This window comes from Ananas comosus, linkage group 18, assembly GCF_001540865.1.
Source record: "Ananas comosus cultivar F153 linkage group 18, ASM154086v1, whole genome shotgun sequence".
NCBI classification, from domain to species: domain Eukaryota; kingdom Viridiplantae; phylum Streptophyta; class Magnoliopsida; order Poales; family Bromeliaceae; genus Ananas; species Ananas comosus.
Window position 1 is genome coordinate 5,659,798 of NC_033638.1, and position 12,696 is coordinate 5,672,493.

Here is a 12,696-nt window from a genome sequence, read left to right on the forward strand (position 1 = left end):
CTCTCATCCCAAAGAGTGTAATTTCTGTCTCAAAGAGTGCAACTTTCATTTAAATTAGTGCAATTTTTTTTAAAAAATAGTGTAACTTTATTTTAACAGTACAATTTCATTCTCTTCTTCCTTCTTCTAGAAAATTTTATTTTTACTTTTATTATTTTTATTATTATTTTTTCTTTCTATAATTTTTTTTGGTCACGACCTCTCCCTTGCCCTCTATCGCAGCTACCGCTCTCGCCGGAGTGTAACTATTTTTCTCCCTCTCGCTCGCCGGTGTGCTTCTCCACCCCGAGAAGCACTTCCTCTTCATTGCCATGGTGGCGGTAGGGATAGCGGGTTTGTTTGGCGAGTAATAAATTTGCTGCGGTGGAGGTGGAAGGCGAATGCGGAGGAAGAGAATGCGGTACCGTCCTCGCTATTGTCACGGAGGGCAGCGAAGGCGGTGGAGAAAGGTCGAAGAGAAAAAAAATAGAAAGGGGAGGGGGGTTGTCGCAGTGCGGCCTCGGCAGGGTTGGAGGGAAGGAGGGCGGGAGGTGTCGCAGTGCGGCGTCGGCAGGGTTGGAGGGAAGGAGGGCGAGGGATGCGCGGGTGAGGGTGGGGGTGAGGGTGTGAGGGGCAGAAGCGAGGTGGGCTGTTTCCGCCTCCGCCTCCGCCACCTTCTTCGGAGAGGAAAAAAAATAAGAACGAGAGAAAAAAAAAAGAAGAGAGAAAAATTTATAAAGGTATTTTGGTCAGTTTGCTGAAAATCCAGATCGAATCTGCAAAATTAAAAAAGACAGACCGATTTTGCAAAAACTCAAAACTTGTGAATTTTTTAGGATTTTTTTTGACATTTGGCCCCCTCAAAAAATTTATTTTCACAAATAACCCCATCAAATTTATAATTGCAATTTTGATCCTATCCCAGCAACATAGATGCCACGTAAGCCACGCAAGCAAGGGGAGGTGCTGGAATAAGTTGAACATGATAATCCATTCATCGTGTCTAAACACGGTGAATGATTTATCATGTCTGAAGAAAATACAAATATATATATTGCGAAAAAATATAGGTATTAATATGATGAAATAGGAAAAATATAAGTACGGAACACGGTGAATCATTCACCGTGTTTGAACATATGGAACACCGTGAACCATTCACCGTATTTGATTCACCGTGTTCAACTTAATGCCCCTGGCGTGACGCTGATGTGGCGCCTGTGTGGCAGAGATAAGACCAAATTTGCAACTATAAATTTGATGGTCCTACTTGTGAAAAAAAAAAATTTGGGGGTCAAATGCAGAAAAAGCCCTCCAAAAAAAATAAAAGGGTCATGCACATGAAAATAAAAAACCATAAACAGAGTTGGTGTTTTCTTATTCAATTGCTAAGATAATTACACAATTCAAACCACTATACAATACAAAATCGTACCGGAGTTCCACCATCTTTATGACTTGGATAAAATGAAAATTTACAGGAAAACTAAGATGCAGACAATCTGTAGACCCACAATTTATATATCCTGCAACAACTTATTCAGAATGGTGATGATGCTTCCTTTGCAACAGATCATCCTGCAATGCTTTACGAGTCCCCCACAACTTTTCTTCGTGCTTGACTGCAGTTGATTTCTCCATCTATGCTCACAGAAATCTATTTACAGCAAATTCAAGCACCAAAAATGATCCTTCAGAGCCAATTTAGCAGGGCAGTTATTTGTATAGCCCTCGTCGTCTTGTTTTTAAAAGGCTTAAATTAAGCAGATTGTAGCGTCATTCCTTGCTTTGCTAATACTCTCTCGAACTCAGCACAAGCCTCTGGTGTGTCTTCTTCGCTAGGTGGCACTATTTGCCAAAATAGTGGTAGATAAGCCTCCCATTCTCTTAAAACAGCAGCACCTTTTTCACTCCCAGTTTTTTCCTTTTCAGAAGTATGATAGAGGAATTAGAATGCAGTAAAGTATGCGAATTTAGATGTACTGGTTTGTACTAAGATCGCTTTACTTACAACATAAGCTTCTATCAAGCTCTTCAGCTGCATCTGTCCGGCTGGGGCATTCACTCTCTGAATCTTCACAATCTCCTTGTTGACCTGTTGCAAGATATGGGTAAGAATAGGCCCTTTTGAGGGAATAAAAGAATATAATAGAAAGCAGCAGCTTGAATGGCTGATGATGAAGCTAGCAAATTTGCCTACAGTTGGCTTATATTGGAAAGTTGCTTTTCCGATAATACATATTCAATTACGATCCATCTCTAAACTGATTGCAGAAAACCTATACAAGCACATATAACATTAGATAATGAACCCAAATACCACAACGACAAGAAAGCTGGAAAGAAACCATAAATCCAGTTAGTTCCAGTTACAATCATGGTTCATGGACATCACGGTTGATGCATCTTATCCAACAACAAAAACAACAACAAAAAGAAAGGCCTGGGTGAAAAAAGATAACTGAAATGGTAAATTTACCAAAACACTTAGGCAGCGTTTGGTTCGGGGACAAGGGAGGAATAAGCCCTTGTCCCCCCTTTTGTTCCCAAACGTAAACTTTTGTAGCCGAGAACAGTAGATCTCGGGTCTCTAGAATAAGCTGGTATAACCTAGTTTATGGCTGTAACTGCTGTTCCACCCTTTTTCCTAGAACAAGTTTGTTCCTAAGTGGGAACAAGGTTAATTAAAGTCTAAATTTAATTATGGTATTAAATTATTAATTAATCTAATTAATATATTTAAATCATTATTCATTGCTTAAATAATAGTAATTAATTAATTTATTACTTATAATTAATTAACCAATTAATTATTAATAATTTAATGCGTTTATCTGTTTATCCATAAACTAATATTTATATTGATCAACCATTAATATTTTTATTAATCTAATTAAGTTTTTTACTAGTTATCTACCTAAAATAGTTTACTAACTAATTAAACAGTTAAATTATTTTTTATATTTAATTAATTAATTAATATATTTTCATTATCTTATACAATATTCATAGCTAATAAATTTATTAAATTATTTTTAATTAATATTTTGATGTTAATTAATTAGATAAAATATTTTTAATTTAAATTATAACTCTTATTCCTCTTGTTCCAATCTAACCATTCAAACACTATTTACCTTATTCCTAGAAACAACGTAATTTTCTTTTAAACGCAAAATTGGTCTAGTTCCTGCTTATACTTGAACTTGTATTTATCTCTGAAATAAACAATTCTTACTTATATCTGAACCAAACACAGCCTTAGTGATGACATGCACAACACAGACAAAACTGGAGAGAGAGAGAGAGAGTTCTGAGACAAACCTTTGGAATGAGACTGTCATCCTCATCAAGAATATATGCTAGACCACCAGTCATGCCTGCGGCAACATTCCTGCCCACTCTGTTTAAGAGCAGAAAATGAAAATATTTGGTGAATAGACTTGTTACCGATAACAACAGAAAGATGAATTACATGAAACCCCCTATAAAATTATCTCATTACACATATCCCTGCAAACTATGAATTTTCATGTCCTTCAAACACTTAAAATTATACATATATATCACTGTAGCAACAAAAATGCCTTCTATTTAAAATACTTTTTCTAATACTAAACCAAGTCTCCCCCAATCATTGTACTGATTCCCCTAACTTAAGATTATGCTATTTCTCAAGGAATCTGCACTTTCAATGAGTAAATAATGAGAATTACAGAGCCGTAGATGTTAATAGATGATTTTGCAAGAAATATATGTGAAAGCCCTGAAGAGACACATGGAAGAAAAGGTACTAACTTTCCGAGAACCACAACACAACCACCAGTCATGTACTCGCAACAATGATCCCCAGTACCCTCCACGACAGCTTGGGCAAGAGAATTTCTAACAGCAAATCGTTCCCCTGCCTTGCCTCTCACAAAGACTTGACCACCAGTCGCACCATATAGACAAGTGTTTCCAACTATAGTAGCATCCTCAGGACGAAACCCAGTGTTCTCAATAGGAACTACTACCAGCTCTCCACCAGCCATACCCTATAAGAGAAAAGCTCCCTTAAGCACAGCCTTAAAATTGTTTTACCTAAGCAAAACAATTCGAATACCTTTCCCACATAATCATTAGCTTCGCCCACAATCCGAATGTGCATTCCAGGTGTAAGGAAGCAAGCAAAGGATTGTCCAGCACTCCCAGTAAATCTGAAAATAGCAAAAGACAATTCATCAACTATATATGCCTCAAATAGAAAATGATCTCAATGTCAGAACAATGCAGAAGAGTAAAGACATACGTTAGATTAACCTGGCCTGCAAAACCTGTATCCCCATACTTCTTGGCAATAACACCAGCTACACGGCCACAAACAGCACGATCAACATTGTAGATTTGAATGGTTTTTGAAACCTCCTTCTCATTCTCGATTGCATCAGTTATCTGAATGAAAAAAGTTATGTAAAGGACAAAGTTGTAATATATCCAGAATTCATGTCTATCTATGAAAATTCACTAAAGGTTAAGGTACATCCAAAGATTTAATATAGATTCATAAAGTGGCAACCTGCCAGCTAATAATGGTGTTACTTTCAGACAAAGATTCATATTTTAAATTAAATGAGGGCTTTCAAGTAGGGGCAACGGCACCGAAAGTTTCCAATGATTAACCATCAGTTGCATCAAATTTCTAAAGCTCACCGTAGGTAAATTTAGTCCTCAAGTCTTTAGCTCATTATTTGACACCAACTATAAAGCACTTCATGAGGGAGGGGTGTGAGGTGGGGACCAATTCCGTTGGCTTTTTGTTTTCTTTAATCAGCTCCCTTTGTCAGAAGTTATGCGCAGTTTTAACTTACATATGATGCAGTTTTTTTCCAAGCTGCCAGTAACTTCCCTTCAAACAAGGGCAGATTGAGCCAGGCCTATCATGAGAACTGCAAACCCGAAAATAAACCAACATCTCCCACTGGCACATGATTTTCCTGCCATACCCATCTTCCAAGTGAATTTCATGCAGCTTATAAGTAGTACATCCCGTGAACACAACTGCAAGCCCATTTATTAGGGGCACATAGTGGCTGAAGAGCATTGTGGTACCACAGAAGATTTACTTGTCTCTATCTTTTTTCCCATTGTATTACCCCTAGCTTTTTGAACTAGCTTCAGCTATATAAGCTTGTCCAATGGATTTAGCAGGCCCAAGACACTTGCTCTCCAGTTCAACATGACATGCAACATCGGTGAACATCTTAATACTGTAATTTTGGGGCCTTCATGTGCTCCTAACCATAGGGAAGAGACTGGATCACCGCTTAAATCTGCATCTCATCAGTGAGAATATGGACAACTGACTTCAATTTACTATCATATTCAACATCTCTCTTAAATGTTGCTTAATGGTTTGATTATGGTGCTTCATTTAGCTGCCAAACTCAACCGTCAGTTACCACCACCTAGTCACAATGGTTTTTCAGATAAATCAAGGATTTAAGTGCCGTGGCATGGGATCGTGCCGGAAACTTGCCAGCATGGTACGGCACGGTGCGTGCACCGGGTAGGGGTGTAAAACAGGCGGGGCAGCCCGTGGGCCGCCTGGTCCGGCACGACTCTGGGTCGGGCCGTGGCCCGGCACGGCTACTGCCGGCCTGGTCGAGCTCTCTAGGCTGTGCTGGGCCAATCCTCCAGGGGTTGTAAGCTCGGCACGGCACGGCCCATTATGGGCCTAGNAGGAGCATGGCCCATGGCCCGGCACGGCCCACGCCGAGCCAGCACTAGGCAGCCCTATGGCCCCCTGGGTAGTTGGGGTTTTGGGCTCATTTTTTGCAAGTCCCAATAAAAATAGTTTGCATTTGTTCAAGTCCCAATAAAAATTTTGGATTCATATTTGTCTGAAATAGTGCGGGGAAAGTGAATTGTATTGCAAGTCCCAATAGTTTAAACTATTTTTTTACAATTGTTCATGAAAATATTTATCGGACTTGTTAAGGTGGGCTCATCTTTTGAAAAAAATTTAAAATTTTGGGTTGACTACCCACCTCCCAATGTAGAGAAAGAAAAGGCCTAGGGACCTAGGCCCTTATTGGGAGGTGGACCCATTTTTTGGAAAATTTTTAAAAAAGAAAATTCAAAATTTTATAAAATTTAAAATTATTTTAAAATTTTATTACTTTTTAAATATTTTAGAAAATTTTACTTTTTTAATCTAACATATTAGGCGAAAGAGAATTATTTTTTAAAATTTTTAAATATTTTTAATAAATTTTTAAAAAATTAAGATCCAACACGAAGCCCGGCCCGGCTCGGCACGACCCGTGCCATCCGGGCCCGAGGGTCGTCCTGGGCCAGGCATCCATGAAGTTCGGCCCGGCCCGGCACAGCACGGCCCGAATTTTTTCCGGGCCTGGCCGGGCCGATCTCTGGCCCGATTTGGCCCGGGTGAATGTGGGTCGTGCCAACCTGGCACAACTCACATTACACCCCTAATGCCGGGCCGTGTTGATGCGTGCCGATCACAAAATATGTGCCGACACATAATGGCATGAAATATTTATTTTCTTTAGCAACAAAATATTCTAACTATTTATTATGAATTTTTATCAATTTTTTTGAACTTTATTGAGAAAATTACTTACTAATTTAAAGAATAGAGACTTTTGAGCTGTGCCACCAACACGGAGGCTGTACCGTACCGATATTTTGTTGGCACGATACTGCACGGTAAATACGGCCTGTGCCGATGGACACTTAAATCCTTGAGATAATTACACATATCATGAGCAGGAGCCTGCATACATTCATCAAGAAGATCATCCACCATATAACTACAAAAATTCCACTAGCAAAAGAATCCTTTTGTTTCCTTGTTTGATAAGCCTCTTGATGTCTTCTAAGTTCTATGTTGTGCAATGTTTCCTTCGCTAAGATCAATAATGGTTTCATGGATAGCTTTCAATGCCTCTGGTTCCTCACGAACATATTGGATCTCAGATATTTAGATATTATAGTTACCTCCATCTAACTTTCCACTATGAATTTAATTCCATCATTTATTTGATTTCATGTACGCGAAGACATTAGGTGCAATAAATATTAGCATGGCCAAAAAGTTTTAGTCATGTATATTACTCAGAAAAACATTAAAAAATGTATTTAGCTCCTATGTCAAAGCTACCTAGACCACATCTCTCTGTCACTACAAAATGCTGCAATATAGGACTGCCTATGGTGTTTGTGATGATGTGGGCTGATGAGCGATGAATTATAGCATTTATCACTGGATGAGACACAAAAAAATGATATGGGAGAAAGGCTTTTCTTTTTTGCTCTCAGTAAATTGGATAAAGGCTAAGAAGAAGAGCTAAGGTGGGAAGTTGTGAAGAAGGAATAGGAATGCGAAGGGAGGATTTTAAGGATTCATTGCCAACTGAAGATCAGGGTTATAGTCCATGATTACCAAAACTGTGATTGCAGAAGCAAAGACTTGCCTAGAACTATCAATCATTACACAAGCAAACAGGCTTTCGCCCAATATAGAAGAAGGTTCTACCTCAGGGTCCGAAAGTATGATGTCATCAAGAACACAGCCGTTTGTATGTACATCCTGATTCCTTATCTCAGTGCTGCTCCACTTGGGTAGGCCAACACTCTGATAAAACATAAGAAATCATGGGATATCTAGAAGCATATATAAGTATAATTGAGCAACTGGTAATTTAGTGGTATCAACTGACATACCGACATAATGTAACTAAGATCAAGGTGCTGAGTCTTCATCATGGGAATGTCCTTTGATCTTAAAAGATCTGTTCGTCCAATTATGTCATCCAGCTTCTCATAACCTAATTTAGCCAAAATGGCTCTTACCTGGAGAAGAATTGTTCCCATTCAGAATTCTTCTAAAGAGAGTCAATCATAAAAGGGTAATATTCATGCACCTAAAATAAAAAAAGCCAGCAAACTGAGTTTGTTTTCTCAAGAAGCATACCTCCTCAGCAACATAAAAAAAGAAATTGACCAGATCTCCAGGAACACCAGGAAAACGGGCACGAAGCTCTTCTCTCTGCAAAGTAATTCACAACAATTTTAAGCATGGTTCTTAACTTCATTTACAAAAATAAAGAAAAGGTAACTGTATAATTACCTGACTAGCAACGCCGACTGGGCAATTATTCGTGTGACAGATCCGTGCCATAACACACCCTGTAGCTATCATAGCAACAGACCCAAAACCATACTCATCAGCACCCAGAGCAGCAGCCATAAGAACATCAAGGCCGCTCTTAAATCCACCGTCCACTCGAAGGATCACCCTCTCCCTCAATCCATTTTGAATGAGCGTCTGTAGAAATTTTTTTAGAATAAATCAAAATAAAAAATTTACCCTCTAAGCCAAACTGATTTTATCATTAACTAAGAAAAGCAAACCTGATGTGTTTCGGTTAAACCAAGTTCCCAAGGACCACCAGCATGTTTAATGGAGCTTACTGGGCTCGCTCCAGTTCCTCCATCATGCCCTGATATCTGTAAAAGGAGAAAATTACTCGAACTTCTCTAAATTTCCTTATTAAGGTACTTCTTGTACATACAAGTCTAGATAATGATTTACAACAAAAGGGACTGATATCAGCTTAACTGATAGAAATGAGATGTAGACCTCCTATTCTTAGAGTGATTAGCAGGATAAATTATATGATATTGTCAACGAATTTTCAATCAATGACAGTGCTTGTTATCATTTGTCACTTAATATAGTGCCAAATTAGTACCAAATACAAACATCAATTGATGTTACTAGACACATAATTAAACATCTGTGAAGCAGCAGATCATTCAGCTGAAAGCATGCAACTGAGACAAAATGTCCTACACTAATCAGACACCTAGAGCTATATCCTTCTTATTAAATTACTCAGATAGCATATCCTTCCTGGTATTTCATTTCTCATGGAAGTTTTTTTTCATGGTATGATGTTTCTCTAATTTGGCTTTGACTGAGAAATGTCTGATGACACCATGACTGGTTATGTCATAACTCCTATAAAAAAATTATGTACCTAAAATAGACGTGACGAATATGTCATTGAAATGAGAATCCACACTAAACAACTAATAACAGCAGAAAGATTGAAAAATAAAGCTGTTGCTAATTGCAATTAATTAATAGGTAAAGGTCATATTAAATTACCTGTATAATATCAGCATTTCCCTTGGCAACTCCAGAAGCTACAGTTCCTATCCCTGCTTCAGCTACAAGCTTTACAGATACCTTAGCCTTGGGATTTATCTGTTTAGCCATCAAATAAGTTGCATTTCTAAATCAACACGCAAATGAGTAAAGCTCAGATAATCGGATTGTGTTTAAATGGATTTATCTGTTTAAATGGATTGTGTTTCTTATATCTTACAAAATAATTAACGAAATGTAGGTTTTGAAATAAATATTAATAACTGCTAATAATACCTGATGAAGGTCAAAAATTAACTGCGCAAGATCCTCAATAGAATAAATGTCATGATGTGGGGGTGGTGATATGAGTGGAACTCCAGGTTTCGAATTCCTTAGTCGTGCAATATAGGCACTGACTTTTTTCCCAGGCAGTTGACCACCTTCACCAGGCTTGGCACCCTGTGCAATTTTGATTTCCAGCTGTTCGGCATTGACCAAGAAAGTTGGTGTGACACCAAAACGCCCAGAAGCCACCTGAAAAGATCATAAGCTTAGACAAATTTACCATGTAAACATTATGGTAAATTTCCAATCGTGAACATGAGCTAAACAATGCTTTAAAACATGCATCTGTATTCATGCATAACACATGCAAACATATCAAGATGTAAAGACACGCAAAATAAAGGAGGATTACTTCAGCGACATAGACTAGAGCATCAACGAAAAAATTTCAAGTTAGTTGTAAACTCTTGAGTTTATACAGTATACATAATTCGTTGGCAAGTTGACTTTAACTACGTAGAAATTACATTATAGGGAAACTCCTGCTTGGTGCAACCAATATGTCCCCTGAACTCTACCTAGATATTGTATATTAAATCCAATGGTTCATATCCTAAAATTGACCTCTAGGGTTGAAATTCAAGCCATGTGTAAACTACCAGGTTTTATTATCTAGATAATTGGCCCAAGATGTGTAGAATTGTGCAAATAAATAAGGACTCTCTGTCCTCTTACAATAAACTGCTCCACAGCTAGCTTCTGATCATTCATGATATACCTTTACAGACAAGTGAATGACATAAAATGCCTGCTATCATCCTACATAAGCTTAATAGTTTGCTCAATATCTTACATTTTTACAATTGTGAGAGAGAGAGGTAATTTACTTAAGCTAAAGAAACAGTACTATGAAATTTACACCTCTATAACATGATTTTGTTAAACAATAAATGGATCGCAATTCACAGTATACATCTTGGAATAAAGATTACCAATCAGACCTGTTTAATTGCACTTGTAGCAGTATCTCCATTTTGAAGACCTTTGAGGTGAGGTAGTGTTGGAGAATAACCATCAACAACATCTGTTAGCGGACTCCAACGAATTGGATCCTGAATGAACCCAAATGTAACTATAAATTCAGTTACGATATTATGCATACAAAGAAACATTATACTCATACAAAGGTGAAATGATTCACCTACCTCACCACCTTCACCTGAGTTGGATTTTCCACCTAATCTGTTCATAGCTATTGCGATCGCTTCATGTGTTTCTCTTGAAATAGCTCCGAGGGACATCCCACCAGTACAAAAGCGTTGCACGATGGAGGATGCAGGTTCAACTTTACCAATAGGGATCGGCTTACGGTCACTTTTGAATTCAAGAAGATCTCGGAGAACCTGAAAATGAAATAAGAGTATGTAAATATCATTAGCAAACCTATGAAATTATTCACTCAATTAAAAAGAGATCTCGAAAAAGGCATTGTTATATGGTACTCACATTGACAGGACGATTTGCAAGGTGCTGTTGATAGACGGAATATGCATTATCACTCTTTTGGCGAACTGCTTTATGAAGCAGTTTTGACATCTCAGGGTTATTCCCATGATATTCACCTAATTGAATGAAAAAAAAAAAAAAAAAAGAATAGCATGTTTTAACAAAAAAGTTTGAATAGAATGAAGAAATCATTAGTAAATGTCAAGCTAATATGATACGTCAACCAGAAAACTTCTTGCAATCAATTATAAATTGGTAATAACTTAAAATGTTAAGTAAGATCTCACTTAACCAACTTTACTTCAAGCAGTGAAATGCAACAAAAAGGGGGAAAAATCGATCAACATGGAACAGCGCACTCAAATTAAGACCTGAAGCTTTAGTTCATACAGAGATAGAAGTCAAATTGCCAAATTCACTCAATTGAAAATAAAACTGTCATATAGAAATTTCACATACCGGCAATGGATTAGAAAATGATATATTTTCAGCTTACAGTATAATGAACTTTAATTATTAGGCACAGGAAGAGAAAAGTGAAAAAGTTGTTGTGTTATGTGCCTTAGTTTCAGAAAGAGTTTTATGTAGTATCTAATGAGCATCAAGTAACCATGTCAATATATTGGTAGATACTGGAGGTTTTAGCTGCTCAAATAGGTAGGCTCTTGCCCAGAAAAACTTTCGTTGATTGTGACTGAAGAAGATAATTAAATTTCAGGTTGAATAAGAAGAAATTAATGTCATGGTTGATTACCTTCTGTTATTGAAAAACTTTGAATTCAGGATGACTATATAATGCTCATGATGTATTAAGGATAATTCCAAGACTTATATAATATCCTTTTTCATATTAACTTGATCCGATGAGCAATTTTTTTTTTCATGTGATTCAAACTCAATAGCAGAAAATCATGTAATGAACCATTATAAAAGGAAAAGTCAAAAGTATTTGAGTAAGACCAACAGAATAATCATTTAGGAACAAAATAAATGTTCTAATGTGATAATATGTATTGCTGAATGCTACCTCCAGGTCTGTACTGAATGAACCCAAAATTCTCTAGTCTCTTTGCAGTCTCATCTGAAAATGCCTTTACCCAAAATGACAATGTCTCCCTAGCCAACTTCGCAAGGAAAAAACTTGTGTCAGAGAGCACGAACAAAACTGCTTCAAATTAGGAGTTTTACGTCAATGAAAAAAGGAAAATTTGCGAGTACCAAACCTCTTAGATGATAAACCTAGAAAATAATATATCATGTTTTCTATTCTCATATTCTAGTACTTAGTAAAATCTGATTGTTCTGTATCTAATAGTATAAAAAAGGTTTCTCCTTTTAGCTTGACACTGTAATCTGAAGTTCTTCAGTAGCAATATTAACAGATAGTCTTTACATTTGTAAACATTTCCTAGTCACTCAGTCAAACTTGATCATCCTTTCTCAAACAAATAAATCTGCCACAAGTATGCTGGTGCAGCCTTAAATATCTTTTGTCGATGCTTTGTGAAGTCCCAGGACACATCCAAAAATACAGAGAAAACAGCACCACAACTAATTACTTTGATTACCTCATCAAGAGTGAGGCCACCTATCTTTGACACACTTCCGCAAAAAGCAAGATCGACAATTTCTTGACCAAGGCCATAAATTTCGAATATTTGTGCACCACAATAGCTGATTAGGAGAAAAAAATATATAGAAAACATTAACAAAGAATGTCCAACAAGCAAGATGTTGTAATAAGGATTATATACATAGTAGTCTTG

General features: G+C 37.2%; 1 protein-coding gene across 1 annotated transcript in view; it reads right to left on the reverse strand.

Moving 5' to 3' along the window:
* The window catches only part of LOC109724287 (ferredoxin-dependent glutamate synthase, chloroplastic), a 38,001-nt gene continuing 26,625 nt past the window's right edge, over positions 1,321-12,696 (reverse strand). Inside the window, exons 16-33 of the mRNA XM_020253059.1 lie at positions 12,499-12,604; positions 11,958-12,054; positions 10,931-11,046; positions 10,630-10,827; positions 10,426-10,536; positions 9,434-9,673; positions 9,158-9,256; positions 8,398-8,493; positions 8,114-8,311; positions 7,958-8,032; positions 7,708-7,836; positions 7,520-7,618; positions 4,271-4,413; positions 4,085-4,178; positions 3,778-4,016; positions 3,304-3,382; positions 1,991-2,074; positions 1,321-1,903 (exon numbers count right to left, since the gene is read on the reverse strand). Of these exons, the coding sequence (XP_020108648.1) occupies positions 1,739-1,903; positions 1,991-2,074; positions 3,304-3,382; positions 3,778-4,016; positions 4,085-4,178; positions 4,271-4,413; positions 7,520-7,618; positions 7,708-7,836; positions 7,958-8,032; positions 8,114-8,311; positions 8,398-8,493; positions 9,158-9,256; positions 9,434-9,673; positions 10,426-10,536; positions 10,630-10,827; positions 10,931-11,046; positions 11,958-12,054; positions 12,499-12,604 (2,368 nt within the window). The 3' untranslated portion in view covers positions 1,321-1,738. The remainder of the gene's footprint in view (positions 1,904-1,990; positions 2,075-3,303; positions 3,383-3,777; positions 4,017-4,084; positions 4,179-4,270; positions 4,414-7,519; positions 7,619-7,707; positions 7,837-7,957; positions 8,033-8,113; positions 8,312-8,397; positions 8,494-9,157; positions 9,257-9,433; positions 9,674-10,425; positions 10,537-10,629; positions 10,828-10,930; positions 11,047-11,957; positions 12,055-12,498; positions 12,605-12,696) is intronic.